Raw genomic sequence first — 21,512 nt, 5'->3', positions numbered from 1 at the left:
CTTTTTTTTCTCCAAGGAGGGCACAGATGCTCTTCACACTCATACAGTTCCACTATATCGCACCTGGAAGCTGCCCAGTATGATCACAGTCTAACCTCTGAAACAGACACAAAAAAGTGGGAGCAGAATGGCTGGGTGTAGGAGTAACATGTTGGCTCTACAGAGCAAACACACCAAGCACTGGGTATTTGAATGCATTCTAGAGTCACTGCAAGTGAACACCCCAGTGTATGTCTATGGAGTCCACACATGTCTACACTATTTCTATTGCTTTCTTTTTTGTCCTACTTCACATGGATGCTGCTACTAGGCCGAGGAGCCAAGAACAAAATAATTGCACTCCTCTATGCTGTAACAATAATGGAAGATGTGACAATAAAATCTGAATCAGACAGGTAGAGAAATTTGCCTTTTTATCCCCCTCCACAAGCTATGCCTGGGGCAGGGGGCTGTGTCTGAGGCTGTGTCTGAGGCTGTGTCTGGGGCTGTGTCTGAGGCTGTGTCTGAGGCTGTGTCTGAGGCTGTGTCTGAGGCTGTGTCTGAGGCTGTGTCTGGGGCTGTGTCTGGGGCTGTGTCTGAGGCTGTGTCTGGGGCTGTGTCTGAGGCTGTGCATGAGGCTGTGTCTGGGGCTGTGTCTGAGGCTGTGTCTGGGGCTGTGTCTGGGGCTGTGTCTGGGGCTGTGTCTGGGGCTGTGTCTGAGGCTGTGTCTGGGGCTGTGTCTGGGGCTGTGTCTGGGGCTGTGTCTGGGGCTGTGTCTGGGGCTGTGTCTGGGGCTGTGTCTGGGGCTGTGTCTGAGGCTGTGTCTGGGGCTGTGTCTGAGGCTGTGTCTGAGGCTGTGTCTGAGGCTGTGTCTGGGGCTGTGCATGAGGCTGAGCATGGGGCTGTGAAGGGGGCTGTGAAGGGGGCTGTGCATGGGGCTGTGCATGGGGCTGTGCATGGGGCTGTGAAGGGGGCTGTGCATGGGGCTGTGCATGGGGCTGTGCATGGGGCTGTGCATGGGGCTGTGCATGGGGCTGTGCATGGGGCTGTGCATGGGGCTGTGCATGGGGCTGTGCATGGGGCTGTGTCTGAGGCTGTGCATGGGGCTGTGCATGGGGCTGTGCATGGGGCTGTGCATGGGGCTGTGCATGGGGCTGTGCATGGGGCTGTGCATGGGGCTGTGTCTGAGGCTGTGCATGGGGCTGTGCATGGGGCTGTGCATGGGGCTGTGCATGGGGCTGTGCATGGGGCTGAGCATGGGGCTGCACGTCAGCATGTGTTCCACATTCATTCTGCTCCCAGTCTGTTTCAGGGGTTATACAGTTGGCCACTGAGCAGCTCCATTGGAGCAGTTGGGGGCTAAGTGTCTTGCTCAAGGGCAATTCAACAGTGGGGATTGAGAGCGTTAATTATTCACTTCCCCGTACCCACATTTTCCGGCCAGTCCAGGGGATCAAACTGTTGACCTTCATGGGTCACAAGCCTGCTTCTCTAACCTTTAGGCCACCGCTGTTTGGAACAAGTTAAATGATCTCACCCCCATTGGCACATTTCTTTTCACAATTTATTCAATATGAGATTAAAATTTTTATATTTGCAAAAACAGTGTGTAGTGTATAATGTAGGACTGTCAAATAGTCTTATGCTTTTTCTCTTTGTATTTTTCACATCAGTCAACAATTTCTATCATTGTCCATTGAAATATATATTCAGGAAAAGTTACCCCTTTTGAACACAAGAGGGCGATACTACACATGTTTGATTCTCAGCCTCAGGGAATCAGCTCTCTGGCCACTCACTATGGAAATGCCATAGTGAACCTATTGTTATACCTATGCATTAAATACATTTATTTCCATCATTGTCCATTGAAATAAGTCCCACCCCTCATGTTTCACCCTTCCTATGCTTCCTAACATCCTCCTTATGCTTCCTATCATCCTTGCTATGCTTCCTAACATCCTCCCTATGGTTCCTATCACCCTTCCTATGCTTTCTAACATGCTTCATATGCTTCCTATCACCCTTCCTATGCTTCCTAACATCATCCCCATGCATCTTATGATCCTTCCTAAGCTTCCTATCACCCTTTCTAAGCATCCTAATATCCTTCCTAAGCTTCCTAACATCCTTCCTATGCTTCCTAACATGCTTCCTATGCTTTCCATCACCCTTCCTATCCCTCCTATATTACTGTCTAGTGTTAGCATGCCAATGCTAATGCTACTGCTAATAACTATAATTGGAGAGTGGTCAGTGTGTCTGTCAGTCAATGTGTTTGACTGTGTGTCTGTTGGTGTCCGCATTCTAATGTATTTATCTTGATTTTATTCTGTTTTTATTGCTAACCCTTTTTTTACACAGGATTTTAGCCTGTACCTTCTGGCAGGGGGACTGCCAATGGAAATTAGCCTTTTGGCTAAAATTGGGTGCATTTACATTTGTAAAATGTTTTATTAAGGTACACTGTCCCCCTTGAACAAATAAAGTAAACCTAAACCTAATGCTAATATTAATGCTAATAACTATAAGGAGAGCAGTCAGTGTTTGTCTGTGTGTCCGGTGTGCCGCCGGGTCGATATTTGCACACTACTAAGCACACCTTTCTAGTTTGTTGGATGAGCTACTTCCAGGAAAATGTAAAGCATTTCTCTAGTAAATATGAGATGAACTCCTTCTCAGTGATTCTATCTGGGGAACCTCCATTTTAGGTTTGTTGATTAAAACTCAGCTAATCAATTATTCAACTAAATCATGTGACTGTTGTGAGTTTGACAAAAAATGTGTTTAGTCGAGGAGGACAGCCCTGATCTACTCTACTGTATGTATTTCTGTGACTAGATACCTGGGCACCGTGCTGGGCTCCTCTGTCATCTCCACCACCGTCCTGGGAGACGATCAGCCTGTCAGCATGGCCGTCCACTTCCAGCTCAAACACAGAGCTCAGGTTGTTGCAAAAACATGTCTTTCATATCTCTCTCCTCGGTCCCCTTTTATACCAAGATCAATACATTTCTATTCAGTGCTCAGTCAGCCTCTTTGTAATATATAGTATATGCCTTTCCCCATAGAATCCTGCAGGCACTGTGTATGATCCAGTATGTGCCTTCTGGGACTTCGATCTCACGTGAGTTCATCATGCTTTTTTTTTTTTTTTTTTTAATGTCCTTTTTGTATAACAATATTGTTACGAGCTGGCTCAAGATTGCAATAAGAAAGGGAGACGGGCACAATTTAAGAAATAACAAAAGGAATTTATTTAAATATACTAGAGAAAAGTACCAAAAGAACAAACTGTCAGCCAATATGGATGAGTATCAGTGTGTAAGCAGTGCATGGATGAGTGTATGTGCAGCATGAATGTTGGAAGTGTAAAAATAAAGGCAGGCTTCTAAACAAACAAAAGTAACCAAAAAGGTGGAGAGAGGAAAGCCAAGACCAAAAGAAGCCTCCTTGTATAAAGGCCTGGGACACACTGTCCCTGGTGTGCCCCAATTGCCCTGATGACCCTCCCCAGCTCTGCTCTGCCAGCTCCACCCACCAATCCTGTGAGACAAGGAAGCAAGCAGAGCAAGCAAGCAAACAGTGCGGGGGAGGGTCGTCAGTCACAATATTACCATTTGTATTTCTGCTATCAGATTGGGAGAAACAGGAGGGACATTGTATGAGTCCATACCAATATACTCACATTTTGCATTTATGTATGTATTCATATATGTATGCAATGCATGTTGTGTATAGGCTTTGTAAGGCTATGACTCTGTCTAGGCTAATGGCCCTGATATTTGGAAGCCTTGGACATGTCCATAAACCTAAGAAGGTTAGGGCCAAACAAATTGTGCAGCGTGGCAGATGCTGTTCTCGTCTGTACAATGTCCTCAGAAACACTTGAACCTTCGTCAATATTAAAATACTTGTAATACTGTAATAATGCTCTGTGTATTGAAGTGGTATTTAAAGATCTGTACTGTGCTGCTATATCCTACTATATCCCACTGTAGACCTGAGGCAGGAGGCCGGTGGAACACTAGAGGGTGTGAGGTTCTGTCCAAACAACATGGCTCCACTATCTGCTACTGCAACCACACCACCAACTTTGCTCTGTTGTTGCAGGTCTATGAAGTCCAGGTAACATTCAACTTTTCCCACACTAATTGTCCCTTTGTATCATACAAGCTTTCACATAGTGTGTTCTGCTAATTACAGTGATGTGTGTGCGTGTGTGTGTGTGTGTGTGTGTGTGTGTGTGTGTGTGCGTGCGTGCGTGCGTGCGTGTGTGTGTGTGTGCGCGCGCGCGCGTGTGTGTGTGTGTGTGTGTGTGTGTGTGTGTGTGTGTGTGTGTGTGTGTGTGTGTGTGTGTGTGTGTGTGTATGCACGTGAATGCCTGCATACATGCCTAACTGCCTGTGTGTTTCCTTCCTGACCGTATGGCGTGTATGTGTACCAGAGGAGCCCAGAGAACGAGCAAGCTCTGGAGGTGCTGACATTCATTGGCTGTGGAGTGTCTCTGTGCGGCCTCCTCTTCACCTTCATCCTTTTCATCGCTGTGGGGTGAGTCAGTACAATCTATAAGACGTTCAGGTTTCATAAAAGCCTTTCATAAAAACCCTGATTGATGAACTCGACACTCACTATAAAAGGTGGAGCGGGAAATAGTGCATTAGACTGTGTGGGACAGATATGTGAATAGCCCCATAGTGAAGTATTTGCGCAATGAGAAACATTTACTAAACGATCGGCACCTCAACATAGTCCATTCTTTGTGTCCTTCTCTTATCTAACGCACGTGCATGTGTGGGTGTGTGTGTGCATGTGCACTGTATATGTGTGTGTGTGTGCGTGCATGTGCACTGTATGTGTGTGTGTGTGTGTGTGTGTGTGTGTGTGTGTGTGTGTGTGTGTGTGTGTGTGTGTGTGTGTGTGTGTGTGTGTGTGTGTGTGTGTGTGTGTGTGTGTGTGTGTGTGTGTGTGTGTGTGTGTGTGTGTGTGTGTGTGTGTGTGTGTGTGTGTGTGTGTGTGTGTGTGTGTGTGTGTGTGCGTGCGTGAGCAGGGTCCCTAAATCAGACCGCACCACAGTCCATAAGAACTTGATCGTGGCTCTGGGGATCGCTGAGATACTGTTGATGTGCAGTGACTGGGCATCTGCCGATGAGGTGAGACTCCACACACAACAACAGCGTTAGGAAATGCACACAGGGGGCGGCTAAGTGGCACAGTGGGCAAGGCGCTCGCCACTAACGCAGGAGATGCTGGGTGCGAGGCCAGCTCTCTGCGTTGCTACCAGCTTGGCTGGTCGTTCATACTAACACAATTGGCAGTGTTCAGAATCAGGAAGTAACGCGGGCAGCGTGAGCCTCCCACGCGTTACTCTTCGCCACTGAGAGATCGCGCTGTGCAGGTGAAAAGATGCGACGGCTGCCTCCTCGTGTACCGGAGGGGACACGTGATGCAAGGCTTCGTCCTCACTGCAGCCGACCAGTGGGAGGCATGGTCTAGCAACGTTCGAGACAGGGGAGGGGAGAATTGATGGGAGAATTGGCGAGGTGAAATTGGGATGGGAGAAAAATAGAAAGATAAGGAGAAAAAGTAAAAAAAAAAAGAAGTTAAAAAAAAGGGAAATGCACACAGGAGACATTCAAAATGGTTGGTATGGTGCTGTCTGTCTGGAGGAGTTTTTTTTTGTCAAGGAACGAAAGGAAGTCACACACTCTCCTGTTCTAGATGCAAAGAAAAGAACAAAAACACATGTCCTTAGACGGATACATGTTTGTCTCCTCCTGAAAATGACATTCTCTGATTCTGCAGAGCTGACATGCCAAGAAGGGCAGTGAATGCTTTCAGAAAAAAATCATTTAATATCTAGGAATATTATGAGCATATTCCCTGTCATGTCAATTGTGTAATTTTCAATTTGCATAAGACCAAGAAAACGATCCTATCTACGTCAAAAATAGTATTCACTCCCATTTCTCCCCTCTATCGTTTTGAGACATACCCCTCTATCGATTTCAAAACCTCATAGCCTAACTGTGAAGCTATTAGTCTATGCTGCATATTATAACAAAATATTACAGTGATCATTCCAGTACTTGTATGATTGATCTACATCAGGCATCTGTTTATGGAAGGCAAAGCATGCCCATGTATGCAGGTCATTGTGTCCAACAGACATGTTTTTGAACAAATATGATAGATGGGAATAATGTTCATTGTTGCTTTGAAGACACATGAAGATAGACACTACCCTCCTCTTCATCTTGCGAGTGGTAAACATTGCATGTGAATGGAACGATACACATAATGACATCTCTGCACACCCCTAGTATATAGTATATATACTATGTACTATATACTATATGTACATACGAGGACGACCTAGATTGATTGATTGATGACATACATACTACTAGTACTCTGTGTGTATAGTACATAGTAGTACTCAGTGTGTATAGTACATAGTAGTACTCTGTATGTATAGTACATAGTAGTACTCAGTGTGTATAGAACATAGTAGTACTCAGTGTGTATAGTACATAGTAGTACTCTGTGTGTATAGTACATAGTTGTAGTAAAATTTCATTGGTCTATGTTTTTTTTCTTTTTTTTTTCTCTTTCTCCAATTTTTCTCTGTTTTTCCCCATCCCAATTTAGTCGTTGTGCCAATTCCCCCCCCCCTCCCCTACCTGGTCGTTGTATGCATGTTCTCCTACGAGTCGGTACAAGGGCGTCCCGAAGCCGACCGCACGCTTCCTCCGATACGTGCAGCAACTGCCAGTGACGTCTTTTCACTTGGCAGCGAGGACTCTCATTGGTGAAGTGTAACGCGTGGGAGGGCACGCTATCTCTACCAAGTCCTGCCCCCGCTGAGCAAGTGCCGAGACCTGACCTGTAGGCGTCGCTGTCCACAACGCCAGATTCCCACCCACCAGCTTCCCACCCCCTAATACTGCCAATTGTATTTGTATGAACGACCAGCCAAGCTGGTAGCAACGCCGAGAGCTGGGCTCGAACCCAGCATCTCCTGCATTGGTGACGAGCACAATCTCCGCTACGCCACCTGACCGCCCCCATTGGTCTATGTTTTAACCCTACACTTAAAGGTGCACTATGTCGTTTGAGAATCAGAGAAGTGACTCTCAAACTACATTTGAGATAACATCAAAGTGTGAACCCATTAGATCAGGATGGATTACATAGTTTCCGCTTGTATTTGGGTCCTTAAAACTCTGCCCTCCCCTATCTTTCCCACTAGGGGGCGTGCTTAGCGGTGACAGCTCTGCTGCACCTCTTCTTCATGGCCTCTTTCTCCTGGATGCTGGTGGAGGGTCTTTTGCTCTGGAGCAAAGTGGTCTCTGTCAACATCAGTGAGGACCGCAGGATGAAGCTCTACTACATCATCGGCTGGGGTGGGTAACTAACACCAGGGCAAGACTCCACAGGCCATAGTAGATGGAAACAAGTTACTTTTTATATTTCATCACCAGACAGTCCCATACACTGTGTTCACATACAGTAGATGTAGCTTTATTGAGTAGTACTACACTTCGGTCATCTAACTAGGCTTATCAGATACCTGATGAAGGTCGCATGACCAAACATTGTACTCAATAAATGACTATTAGTGATACATTATTATTGATCTGTGACCATACCTGTATTAAACAGTTCTTCTTTGAACCATCAGGAACAGGACAAAATAAAATAAGAAGTAAACTACATACCCCATACTGTGTTTGAGGACAGTCCATTGGCATGTCTGGATTACTAACCGGGCAATGGGCATACTGGGCAAGTGCCCCGGGGTCTCAGACCATCAGAGCCCCAAGATTAATTGCATCATCTCACTAAATTCACTTGGAATATGTGCCCATGCAAGCATGGTTTTATTTGAAAGGGACCCCAGTATGCTGTTTCAAGTACAGTGGTACCAATTTCATCAAAAGGCCCTTGAGTGTATTAGTCCATGGGCCAGACCAGATATCGGTGCCACTCAGGGTGAATAAACTTACATATCATTTTTTTCAAAGATCTATGTCTGTAGATGATATTTTGGTATGATAGCCCTTCCAGAGTGATAGATTTATCATAATTATCAAGTCATGAAGTATACCCACCACCTCAGGAAATTGCATTTCAGATGCTGGCGCATATCCTGTTTAGACTCACGTAGAGGACATCTGTCAATGTTTCACAATATTGTGTTTGGTATCATTTCAAAGGGGTCGGGGACTATGTCATCTTTCATTCAAGCTAAGATGTGAATCTTTCTGACCAATATAGAGGTCACTGGAGCTCTTTGAACAGTCAACAACACACATTTCTACACGATTTTCGCCTAAATTATATACTATCTTTTAGCCTTAGTCATCTAGGAGCAACAGAGACACAGAATACAATATCTACAACACTCTCAGGACCATAAGGATTCAGGAAATGTATAATATGCCTATACTATTTCATTGTTACAGGTCATTGTGAGCCTTAAATTAGAAAAGCAGTATTAGGCTCCTATTAAACTATACAGAACAGCCACTATAGTCTAGCTGGAAACATAGGTCCACCTGCATAGGGTGGATTTTTTTTCACCACCTGTTTTTTATTAATCCTTGAAGTGTCTATTTTAAGATTCTGACAGGTAACAGGTTGGAATAATGTCCCATGGGGTTTATTTTTAACCCTTTATTACACCTATCCTGAACCAAAACCTGAAAAATAAGAAAAAGAAAACAGCATAACTTTTGAAGTTAACAACATAGCCTATAGAGACAAATTAAAACATTTTCCAAAACAAGTTTGACCCAAGGAATTCAGTACAATTGTTATTTTTAAGATTCAAACACATCTTGATTAAATTTCAGGACAGAAAAAGCAAAAAAACGCTGAAAAAAACATATATCACATCTCTATTTTCCCCTTTTACTGAAATGTAGTGCATTGTCGAGATCGATTTAGGTTAATATTGGAAATAATATTGTAATAAAGATTGTCTCCATGCTGTTATGCCCTAAATATTATAGTTTTGCATAAACAATTATATAGAGACAAATTAACACATTTTTCCATGCGATTTTGATCAGTAATTTATTTATTGTTAAGATTCAAACTATATGTTTTCATATGCACTGGATATCATGGACTGGATATCTTCTTTGTTGACACAACATTCAAGTCTTTTTTTCTATTTGTATTTTGTACCCTAAACTACTAATCCTCATCACTAAAACTATTGTCAAAGTCTATCTCTTCGATCTCCATCTCTTCCTCCTCCTCATCACACTCGTACTCTCCATCCTCCTCATCCATGTTATATTTTGCGTAATCTGCCTCCTTATCAAGAGCTTCTTGCTCTTCTGACTCCACTTTCTGGGCCAGTACCTCAACAAGAGAAGGACAGAGGATGGGTCCAACACCTCTTCATCCATTGTTTTTCCCAGTCCATACTTTGATCATAGGCTTTGGGCCTCTTGAATATTGGCTGTTCTGCTCTTTTGTAGCAGGCGACTATGAAGTTGGCTCGCTGTACATGTGGGATGAGACAGACCTTGGGGGGAGGCAGGCGTTCAATGTTTACTTTGGAGTTTGCACAGGGTTCTTCTGCAGATTATTCAACGGATTCACCTGTCTCTTTCCTCATCCCCAGAAAAGTCATAGTATCCCAGCAGAGTGCTGCAGTACTCCAGAGACTCAGCCAGTTCGGACACATGTATTAGCTTGCAGTGCCAAGGTGCCAGTGCCGTGGTCCAGGTATCTGGAGAGGTTGGTCATGCTGACATGGTAGATGAGGATCATCAGTATATAGAGGTTGGTCATACTGGCATGGTAGATGAGGATCATCAGTATATGGAGAGGTTGGTCATGCTGACATGGTAGAGGAGGATCAGCAGTATATATAGAGGTTGGTCATGCTGACATGGTAGAGGAGGATCATCAGTGTATGGAGAGGTTGGTCATGCTGACATGGTAGATGAGGATCATCAGTATATAGAGGTTGGTCATACTGGCATGGTAGAGGAGGATCAGCAGTATATATAGAGGTTGGTCATGCTGGTAGAGGAGGATCATCAGTATATAGAGGTTGGTCATGCTGACATGGTAGAGGAGGATCATCAGTGTATGGAGAGGTTGGTCATGCTGACATGGTAGAGGAGGATCATCAGTATATAGAGAGGTTGGTCATGCTGGTAGAGGAGGATCATCAGTATATAGTAGAGAGGTTGGTCATGCTGACATGGTAGTTGACTCGCTGTACATGTGGCATGAGACAGACCTTGGGAGGAGGCAGGTGTTCAAGGTCTTGGCTTTTTGCCAAGACAAACAATGATGATCCTCCTCTACCAGCATGACCAACCTCTCTATATACTGATGATCCTCCTCTACCATGTCAGCATGGCCAACCTCTATACTGATGATCCTCCTCTACCATGTCAGCATGACCAACCTCTATATACTGATGATCCTCCTCTACCATGTCAACATGACCAACCTCTATATACTGATGATCCTCCTCTACCATGTCAGCATGACCAACCTCTATATACCGATGATCCTCCTCTACCATGTCAGCATGACCAACCTCTATATACTGATGATCCTCATCTACCATGTCAGCATGACCAACCTCTCCAGATACCTGGACCACGGCACTGGCACCTTGGCACTGCAAGCTAATACATGTGTCCGAACTGGCTGAGTCTCTGGACTCAGAGTACTGCAGCACTCTGCTGGGATACTATGACTTCTCTGGGGATGACTGTGCCAGCGCTTTCAAAGGAAAGAGACGGGTGAATCTGTTGAATAATCTGATTCCAGAAGGCTTTTAGTCAGCTTGGCGCATTGTTGCTGGTAACAGATGAGCTCCAACAGGAGATGGAGTCCTTCACATGCATTATGGATGGCCATGGTTGGATGAAGTAAGTTGATGCTGTGTGAGCCAAGATGCTGCAGAAAATGATGGGTGCTGATAAAGTCTTGGATGCAAACTCCAAAGTAGACATTGAACGCCTGCCTCCCCCCAAGGTCTGTCTCATCCCACATGTACAGCGAGCCAACTTCATCAAAAACAGCCAATATTCAAGAGGCCCAAAGCCTATGAACAAAGTATGGACTGGGAAAAACAATGGATGAGGAGGTGTTAGAACCTGTCTGGACGGTTGGACCCATCCTCTGTCCTTCTCTTGTTCAGGTACTGGCCCAGAAAGTGGAGTCAGAAGAGCAAGAAGCTCTTGATAAGGAGGCAGATTACGCAAAAAATAACATGGATGAGGAGGATGGAGAGTACGAGTGTGATGAGGCGGAGGAAGAGATGGAGATCGAAGAGATCGACTTTGACAATAGTTTTAGTGATGATGATGATTAGTAGTTTAGGGTACAAAATACAAATAGAAAAAAATACTTGAATGTTGTGTCAACAAAGAAGATATCCAGTCCATGATATCCAGTGCATATGAAAACATATAGTTTGAACCTTAACAATAAATAAATCACTGATCAAAATCGCATGGGAAAATGTGTTAATTTGTCTCTATATAATTGTTTATGCAAAACTATAATATTTAGGGCATAACAGCATGGAGACTATCTATATTACAATATTATTTCCAATATTAACCTAAATCGATCTCGTCCAATGCACTACATTTCAGTAAAAAGGGAAAAAATAGAGATGTGATATACGTTTTTTTCAGCGTTTTTTGCTTTTTCTGTCCTGAAATTTAATCAAGATGTGTTTGAATCTTAAAAATAACAATTGTACTGAATTCCTTGGGTCAAACTTGTTTGGGAAAATGTTTTAATTTGTCTCCATATGTTGTCAACTTCAAAAGTTATGCTGTTTTCTTTTTCTTATTTTTCAGGTTTTGGTTCAGGATAGGTGTAATAAAAGGTTATATAAATAAACCCCATGGGACATTATTCCAACCTGTTACCTGTCAGAATCTTAAAATAGACACTTCAAGGATTAATAAAAAATAGGTGGTGAAAAAAAATCCACCCTATGCAGGTGGACTGTTCTGTATAATACTAGGATAATACTGCTCTTCTAATTTAAGACCCACAATGACCTGTAATAATGAAATAGTATAGGCATATTATACATTTCCTGAATCCTTATGGTCCTGAGAGTGTTGTAGATATTGTATTTTGTGTCTCTGTTGCTCCTAGATGACACAATGCTAAAAGATAGTATATCATTTAGGCGAAAATCGTGTAAAATGTGTGTTGTTGACTGTTCAAAGAGGTCCAGTGACCTCTATATTGGTCAGAAAGATTCACATCTTAGCTTGAATGAAAGATGACATAGTCCCCTTCAGAATTATACCAAACACAATATTGTGAAACATTGACAGATGTCCTCTACGTGAGTCTAAACAGGATATGTTTAGACCCCCTCAGATAATTTCCTGAGGGGGTGGGTATACTTCATGACTTGATAATTATGATAAAGCTACCACTCTGGAACGGCTATCATACCAAAATATCATCTACAGACATAGATCTTTGAAAAAATTATATGTACGTTTATTCACCCTGAGTGGCACGACAAGTGAAATTTATATTCCAGAGCGGTTGCCCCAGGGTCCCCTAGTGGCATAATCCAGCCATGACCATTGGTCTCTGCTTTATTAGCAGGAAAGAGAAAATGATATCATGAATGACCACTTATGAGTTCTGTCCCCCTTTATGCAATGGAGTAACATGAGCTGTCTTTGGGTTCTTGAAAAGCGCTATATAAATAAAATGAATCATTATTATTATAATGTGGATTATGAAGGCACAATGGGGTAGACTCCTTTTGAGGGGGAGCAGATACACATGGGATAGTGACAAGGTTGGAACTGGAGGAGAGGCAGCGTGTGTAGCAGCAATAGAACTGGAGGAGGCAGCGTGTGCAGCAGCAATAGAACTGGAGGAGGCAGCGTGTGCAGGAGCAATAGAACTGGAGGAGGCAGCGTGTGCAGCAGCAATAGAACTGGAGGAGGCAGCGTGTGCAGCAGCAATAGAACTGGAGGAGGCAGCGTGTGTAGCAGCAATAGAACTGGAGGAGGCAGCGTGTGCAGCAGCAATAGAACTGGAGGAGGCAGCGTGTGCAGCAGCAATAGAACTGGAGGAGGCAGCGTGTGCAGCAGCAATAGAACTGGAGGAGGCAGCGTGTGCAGCAGCAATAAAACTGGAGGAGGCAGCGTGTGCAGCAGCAATAGAACTGGAGGAGGCAGCGTGTGCAGGAGCAATAGAACTGGAGGAGGCAGCGTGTGCAGCAGCAATAGAACTGGAGGAGGCAGCGTGTGCAGCAGCAATAGAACTGGAGGAGGCAGCGTGTGCAGGAGCAATAGAACTGGAGGAGGCAGCGTGTGCAGCAGCAATAGAACTGGAGGAGGCAGCGTGTGCAGGAGCAATAAAACTGGAGGAGGCAGCGTGTGCAGCAGCAATAGAACTGGAGGAGGCAGCGTGTGCAGGAGCAATAGAACTGGAGGAGGCAGCGTGTGCAGCAGCAATAGAACTGGAGGAGAGGCAGCGTGTGCAGCAGCAATAGAACTGGAGGAGGCAGCGTGTGCAGCAGCAATAGAACTGGAGGAGGCAGCGTGTGCAGCAGCAATAGAACTGGAGGAGGCAGCGTGTGCAGCAGCAATAGAACTGGAACATCGTAGGCAAATCTTTTGAATGACAATTTAGAGCATGGTTTTGGATTTTGAAGTGTAAAGTGCCCCAAGCCCTGAAACTGAACCTGTCACAAACAGAATTCTACAGATTTCTATAATGGAGGGAAATAGGTAGGCAGTGTTATCAGATCCTCCTAAGAAATATCAACAGGCCTGTAATGTCTTACAATATGATGCAATAGTGCATAGTAACTGTATTGAATATATGACATTCACTAACCAATTGAGCTTTATCATTTCATCGTTTAGTAAGAAACTTCTGAATGGGCACCAGATGCACTGATCTACAGAACTCAAACGGCATATGCGGCCTTGTGCCTAAAACCACAATATAGCAACTCTCGTTAAGTTATTGCTTAAGAATCCTGCCACAGCTGCTGGTCTTGTCCCAGAATCTATGTGTGTCAAGTGTCATGTTTTATGTTATGTCCTCAAAGTCAAACAATCTGAGAACAGTGTGTGTTCATCCACATACCTACACAAGCGCTTGGTGTTCAGGTGGTCATGCGAGGGTAGGAGGCAGAAGTCCTAAACATTCAGCTGCCTCAGACTAAATAGATTGTCTGGCGAATGGATGGTACAGCAGCGCGTGTTCCACAGTGATATAAACTATAAATTATAATTATTTGAGAATACAAATTCTCTTGTTTATTATATCACGACTACCCATGGACTATTAAAAACAGGGCTGACGTGGAGAAATAGGAAGATGTTGAATTTTCTTTTTTTTCTTTTTAGGACTCCCAGTTCTTATTGTTGGTGTAACTTTGACTGTATCCCTGGACAAGTACAAGGCAGACAATCACTGCTGGCTCAATGTGGAGACAGATATGATTTGGGCATTTGTGGGGCCTGTTATCTTCATCTTGGCGGTATGTATTGTAATTACACAATGTCCATGCCTGCTTGTATGCATCTTCATTTCAGCCTGCTTACACTAAGTTTGGCCATGACTTATAATAGTATTTCCGGCTAGCATTGCAGGCTACTCATATCTATTGGTGAGCGTTAACCATGACAAATGTTTATTTTACACTTTCATTTGATTTGATTTTACTTTGAGTTCATGAAGATGACTTTGGTAACATACCTGTGCTGTAATGTTTGTTGCTTGTTGACATGTTGTTATCTTCCTATAGGTCAATGCGGTGGTGCTGTGCCGGGTTGTCATGGTGACTGTTTCCAGCGCTCGTCGCCGTGCTAAGATGCTCACTCCAAGCTCAGCATCCAAAATGCACACCTTTGATCTGACCTGGTGAGTCATAATGAGAGCCCCCCCTCCCTCACTCTCTCTGCTGAGCTTGATTTGGTTAGTCAACACAGACAGTATGTGAGAAGAATCTGGTGTGGGAGTTGTATGGGGCTTATCGGTTTAACACCTGGTCCCAGTGTGATAGACTGTGTGTGTGTGTGTGTGTGTGTGTGTGTGTGTGTGTGTGTGTGTGTGTGTGTGTGTGTGTGTGTGTGTGTGTGTGTGTGTGTGTGTGTGTGTGTGTGTGTGTGTGTGTGTGTGTGTGTGTGTGTGTGTGTGTGTGTGTGTGTGTGTGTGTGTGTGTGTGTGTGTGTGTGTGTGTGTGTGTGTGTGTGTGTGTGTGTGTGTGTGTGTGTGTGTGTGTGTGTGTGTGTGTGTGTGTGTGTGTGTGTGTGTGTGTGTGTGTGTGTGTGTGTGTGTGTGTGTGTGTGTGTGTGTGTGTGTGTGTGCGTGTGTGCGTGTGTGCGTGCGAGCGTGCGTGCGTGCGTGTGTGCGTACGTTTGTGCAAGTGTGTGTTTGCATGCATGTTGGTGTGCATGTGTGCATTCTTGTCTGTGAGTACTTGTTTTCATGTGGTATGGGAGTGAAATGTAGATCTAATTTTTCATACTTTTGAGCTTAATTGTTCTATAAATCCTTATAATTGTTCTATAAATTCCTGTATAACAGAAAGTAACATTAGGCTATAGCTCACATCCGGCATAGTTCAGCTGAGGGCCATATGGCCAAAATATCAAAGAACAATATTTATCTTAATTTTGACAGCATAACGGTATTTGGTGGTGATTTGTTTTCCAGTACAAATTACAATGTGATATGACATATTTTTTTATTGTAATACAGTTTTCACCTTACTCAAAATTATTTTTTCTCCTCCAATTTAAGTATATATGTAGCCTGTATTGTTGACAATGATATTTCATACCTTCGCATTGACTCATGACGGTACACCAGTGCCCCTTTCAACACTCACCACTGCACCCTTTACTCCTCCGTCAACTGGCCATCCCTGCACACCCGTCGCAATATGCACTGGTTCATGCTCATTTACAAAACCCTCCTTGGGTTGTCCCCCCCTTACCTATGTCACCTGTTGCAAATTACATCTGCCACTTACGTACAACACTCGTTCTGCTTAACACATTCTCCTAAAGATTCCGAAAACATACACTGCACTTGGTCAAACGTCATTCAGGGCTGCTGCTGCCAGTGACTGGAACATCCTACAGAAATCTCTCAAACTGGTCACCTCTCTGATGAACATTCTCGCTGAATGTCCCCCCCCCTCCCTTCAAGAGGCGTTGTCTCTTGCCAGGCCATCATTGTCAATAAGAATTTCTTCTTAATTGATTTGCCTGGTTAAATAAAGGTAACATTTAAATTTAAAAAAAATTCTCTATAAATAGTAAATGGACTGCATTTATATAGCGCTTTTCTACTTATGCCTCACATTCACCCATTCACTCACACATTCACACATACAGACAGCAGAGGCAAGGTGCCTTATTATACCTTTATTTTACCAGGTAGTTCTTGAGATCAATGATCTCTTTTTCGACCTGGACAAAATGTCAGCATAAGTGTCTTGCTCAAGGACACTTTGACACACTGCCAGGAAGATCTGGAATTAAACCTGGAACCTTCCGATTACCTTCCGACGACCACTCCTGAGCCATTATGCCCCCCCCCCCCCCCCCCCCCCCCCCTCAGCTCCACAAACAACATCAAGTGATCATTTAATAGACAGACTTCCATCCTCTGAGACAAGTGGTTTTACATTACTAGAGGTAACGATGTCCTTTCCTCCTGTATCTCTTCATTGCCCTGTATATACAGTAGCTACAACAGATTAAAAGAGTAGTAAACATCCGCCTGCCCTAGACAGACTCTGTTCCGAGTGTTCTGTGATTTTAGAAGATAAAAGAAAGAAAAGGAAGAAAAAGAAAGAAGGCACTGCATGCTTTGTCCTTGTAGACATAGTGCAGACTGAATAACTACATTTTTCAGGTGCAGCAAAATGACAACAATGGTGGTTTGAACAAAGGCAACCTTTTTTGCCTTGAGTTGCCCCAAGAAAACACCATTGGTCGTAAAGATATGCACCAAGACCACTGAAAGGACTGTTGCGGAAGGAGGGGAGCGTGGCTGAGGTGGTTGGGTACAAACCCATGGAGATGGAGATAGAGTGTGATGAGAATTCAAAGGGGGAAAAAAAAACTCCTACAAAATCTCATCAACATTCCTTTAAAACCTCTTACATTTGGCCGCTATTCTTTCATGTTCTTCTCGCATTGAAGTTTTTCTGAAAACTTTGAAATGAGAAAGACGCCCATCATTCAGAAATGAAAGAGCGCACTGTGGGAGAAGGTGTTGCGTCAGCTTGCTACTGTACTAGGATGACATGTGTGTGTGTGTGTGTGTGTGTGTGTGTGTGTGTGTGTGTGTGTGTGTGTGTGTGTGTGTGTGTGTGTGTGTGTGTGTGTGTGTGTGTGTGTGTGTGTGTGTGTGTGTGTGTGTGTGTGTGTGTGTGTGTGTGTGTGTGTGTGTGTGTGTGTGTGTGTGTGTGTGTGTGTGTTTACTGATTTCTACCGATGTGACTCTATATTTAGGGCTGTGACCCGGCCCGTGCTCATTCTGCTGCCAGTGCTGGGTCTGACCTGGCTGTGTGGAGTACTGGTGCACCTGTCCATGGTAGTGGCCTATGTCTTCATCGGCCTCAACGCTTTCCAGGTAAACACATACATCCAGTAAGTGTATGTACTATGTATGTGTGCGTGTGTGTGTGTGTGCGTGCGTGCGTGCGTGCGTGCGTGCGTGCGTGCGTGCGTGTGTGTGTGTGTGTGTGTGTGTGTGTGTGTGTGTGTGTGTGCGTGAATGCAGGGGTGAGAGGCGTGAGCTGGGTCTTAGAGGGACAGGTCATGGCAGTGTTCCAGGGCTCCATAGACATATATATATATATTTACCTCCACCTCCCCTCCCATCCACAGCCTGATAACACAGTTAGGCTAAATCAGACACTTCCTCATCTCCGCCCGTCTCTCTCTTCTCTCTCCTTCTTTTCCCTTCCTGCTTTCTTTCTTTTTTTGTCTTGAATCCATCTGCACCCCTCTCTCTGTTTCTCTGTATGCATGCCTCTCTCTCTCTCTCTCTCTCTCTCTCTCTCTCTCTCTCTCTCTCTCTCTCTCTCTCTCTCTCTCTCTCTGTCTCTCTCTGTCTCTCTCTCCCTCCCCTCTCGCCCCCTGCCCTTCTTGGGTCTTTAATTAATCAGAATGAGCTAGCCCCTGGGTGACCCCCAGAGAGATGCTAGTTAATTTAGATTTACTGTTGTGAGTGTCCAGCTGAGGTAAGATAAGCTACAGTAGGAGTCTTCCTGGTGGGTAGGAGGCTCCTCAGACCAGACTCAGCCACAGACCAGCCTGTGTTCTCAAGAAACTGCTCTCTGTTGCTGGGCTACTTCCGCAAAAAAAGAAAAAAAGGAAGAAAAAAAAGAATATATATAGGACAGAAGTGCATCACTGGTTGCTGTATAAAACATGATTTCTAATTAAATAGATGTGTTTTTAACAGAAATTAGTATCTCTCCCTTACTCTCTGGTGGCACAGTGGTTAGCACTGCTGCCTCACAGCAAGAAGGTCCTCGGTTCGAACTCTGGTGGGAGGCCTTTCCAGTTGTTCTCCTAGTGTTTGCGTGGGTTTCCTCTGGGTATAGTGTGATAGTGTTTACTAATAGTGTATACTTGTGTAATAGGGTAATAGTGTAATAGTGGTCTCTGCATTTGAGAGAGAGAGAGAGAGAGAGAGAGAGAGAGAGAGAGAGAGAGAGAGAGAGAGAGAGAGAGAGAGAGAGAGAGAGAGAGAGAGAGTGAGAGAGAGCACATTTCTAGTTGATATAAGTTGCATGGCCGTCTGTGTTTTTGTTGTTACCTAACCTTTTTTTTATATTCTCCTCCCAACAGGGCCTGTATATATTTCTGGTGTATGCCGTATACAATAGTGAGGTAGGAGTATATTTAAACTATCAACCTCAGTGTCTTTATCACAGAATGTGTGTCTTTATGGTACAGTATGCCTGCTTACCAGACATTTGGTGCAGTCAGACACATGGCCGGGTATAAAAACTGTCTGTCTCTCAGGTGAGGAACGCCATAAAGAGGATCAGAGAGAAGAGGAAAGCCTTGTCTTTCACGGTGAGAGTGAAAAACACACACATTCACCACAGGACGCAATATAACAACCAATTCATTGTTTTGAGTAAAATAATAATTTACTGCATTTTGAGGTGAAATGTGAGTTTTAAAGATGTTTGAAATTATGCTGTGAGTGGTTGCCAAGGCAACTAAGGACTCTGTGGCAGAAGCCACTGGATGACTCATGCGTAGAAGCTGGTCTAAGTGGAGAAAAGGCATTTTTTACAAATTGTTCTTTCAACCAAATGAACCATTCTAGATTCTTAGATACCGATGACAGGTCAGGTCTTGTTGCTAGTCTTGTTATAGTCCCCATTATTAAGATGGTGATGGACTGAACCAACTTGTCTTTAAATCAAATCAAATCAAATAATAAATACATAATAATTATTATTATAATAATTATTATACTAAACACAGCCTACTAGCAGAGGACCAGTCCAGGAACCAATCTGGAACTGGAACTGTAGTGCTCATGTCACCTGCCCCAGAGACTACAGTTGAAAATTTGCCAACCTGGCTAAACTGGCATATTTACAGTAAATGTTCCTTAATATGCACTGTCTCTGTATTTTAAACCAATAAATACAAATACAAACTTCCCAGGGACCGATTTTTCTTTATTATTGTTTTTTTAATCTATTGTGTATTCCAGAATTGTTCCCAGCCAATCGGCTTCCTGCCATCCCAGAGGACACCTGCCAAGTCCTGGGGCCACAGTCTGCCCACTCCCTCCAGCCTTGAGACCAGCGAGACCTCTGGCCTCCCCAGCTCCACCTCCACCTCCCTGGTCATCAAGAACGGTAGGTGGGAATGGGTCTGGAGTTTTGAGATATACAGTATAGATGGTGCTATGGTTTATTATGATAACGATGATAGTGACGGGGTGACGTGTTGTGCAAGGAGTGAGACAGATTAACAATGGAAAGATGTACGATTTTCAATCATTTTAAAGGAGGACTGTACTGACTCCACCACATGCAATTCAGTTGAAATAAGCACATAATTTAGTGGTTGAGTCTACAAGATCCTGAATGAGGACTGTACACTCAACCACTAAGTGCTGTGCTTATTCCAACTTAAGTGTGTGTGTGTGCGTGCGTGCCTGCCTGCCTGCCTGCCTGCCTGCCTGCCTGCCTGCCTGCCTGCCTGCCTGCCTGCCTGCCTGCCTGCCTGCCTGCCTGCCTGCCTGCCTGCGTGCCTGCCTGCCTGCCTGCCTGCCTGCCTGCCTGCCTGCCTGCCTGCGTGCCTGCCTGCCTGCCTGCCTGCCTGCCTGCGTGCCTGCCTGCGTGCCTGCCTGCGTGCCTGCCTGCCTGCCTGCCTGCCTGCCTGCGTGCCTGCCTGCGTGCCTGCCTGCCTGCGTGCGTGCGTGCCTGCGTGCGTGCGTGCGTGCCTGTGTGTATGTGTGTGCATGTGGTTGAGTCTACATGGTCCTCACCCCCACTGATAGAAAATCACACACTTTAGCACCTTTAAAGTGATTATCCGCAAGATCCTCATTTGTGTTTATTTTGGTGACATCTATTGGTGAGAAGTGATCATTGCTTGTTGCATGTTTTGCACTACTGAGTTAATTAGTCTTCTATTAATTTGAAACAAACTGCTGGTGACATAAAAGTGATAAAACACATCACTTCAGGAATGTCCTATACCAGACACCTCTGTTTAGAACAGCCAAGAACAGCAAATATAAAAGCCCCCTTGAACTGGGTATAGGTAGAATTACTTTTGTGTTATATGTCAGTTGGCGATAGAGCAGGGGTGTCCAAACCTTTTTCCACTGAGGGCCACATACAGAAAATATACAAAACGCTGGACCACTATTAAAGTTAACAAAATCAATCAAATGTAGGTAAATTATGCTTGATAATTATGCTTAAAGAAAAAACCCAGCCTGGGATGGGTATATTTAAGCCAGTTATGCAAATAGGTTATTGGGGTTGTTAACACATCAACTAATGTTTGTTAGAAAATGTTATCAGCTTTAATTGACTGAATATATTTCTGAACACATGAATACTGTGTAATATATTTTAACTCACCTATAATGTGGGTGAGTCTAGGGGGCTAAAGACGTAACCGGATATGACGCCCCCACATTGTGCAAGTGGAGGCCATTCCTTTGCGCTCGCCTGTCATAGGAGCCCCATCCGTTGTAACTCCACACAGCTTGTCTCATTTAAGTTCCATCTTGTCAATTGTATCTGACACAGCTTCAAAAATGTCCTTACCCGTTGTTGTGCCCTTTGACTCTAGATCAAGCAGCTCCTCCGTAATGCAAAAATGATCGTCAACTCCCCGCACATTTTTTTTTTACAGCTGTGCGGTGTCTGTGGCACCTGTGCTCTCATCACATGCAAACGAGTACAAATCTAAAGCACTAACTTTATGTGACGATTGTCTTTCTGGACATGCTCACGTTGTTGAAGTCTTGCATCT

At 44.3% G+C, this 21,512-nt stretch overlaps 1 protein-coding gene across 1 annotated transcript in view; it reads left to right on the top strand.

Annotated features, from left to right (window-relative positions):
• Nucleotides 1-21,512, top strand: part of adgrd2 (adhesion G protein-coupled receptor D2) — a gene marked incomplete at both ends in the record, with an annotated part of 136,138 nt that overhangs the window by 110,986 nt on the left and 3,640 nt on the right. The window contains 12 exons of the mRNA XM_084308010.1: nt 2,821-2,926; nt 3,051-3,106; nt 3,981-4,107; nt 4,427-4,530; nt 5,030-5,132; nt 7,232-7,385; nt 14,373-14,506; nt 14,774-14,889; nt 17,496-17,616; nt 18,843-18,884; nt 19,020-19,073; nt 19,729-19,876. Coding sequence (XP_084164136.1) covers nt 2,821-2,926; nt 3,051-3,106; nt 3,981-4,107; nt 4,427-4,530; nt 5,030-5,132; nt 7,232-7,385; nt 14,373-14,506; nt 14,774-14,889; nt 17,496-17,616; nt 18,843-18,884; nt 19,020-19,073; nt 19,729-19,876 — 1,265 coding nt within the window. The remainder of the gene's footprint in view (nt 1-2,820; nt 2,927-3,050; nt 3,107-3,980; nt 4,108-4,426; nt 4,531-5,029; nt 5,133-7,231; nt 7,386-14,372; nt 14,507-14,773; nt 14,890-17,495; nt 17,617-18,842; nt 18,885-19,019; nt 19,074-19,728; nt 19,877-21,512) is intronic.

Source organism: Notolepis coatsorum, assembly GCF_963971535.1.
Source record: "Notolepis coatsorum genome assembly, chromosome: 1".
Classification (NCBI taxonomy): Eukaryota; Metazoa; Chordata; class Actinopteri; order Aulopiformes; family Paralepididae; genus Notolepis; species Notolepis coatsorum.
This window is presented reverse-complemented; position numbering and strand designations above follow the sequence as displayed.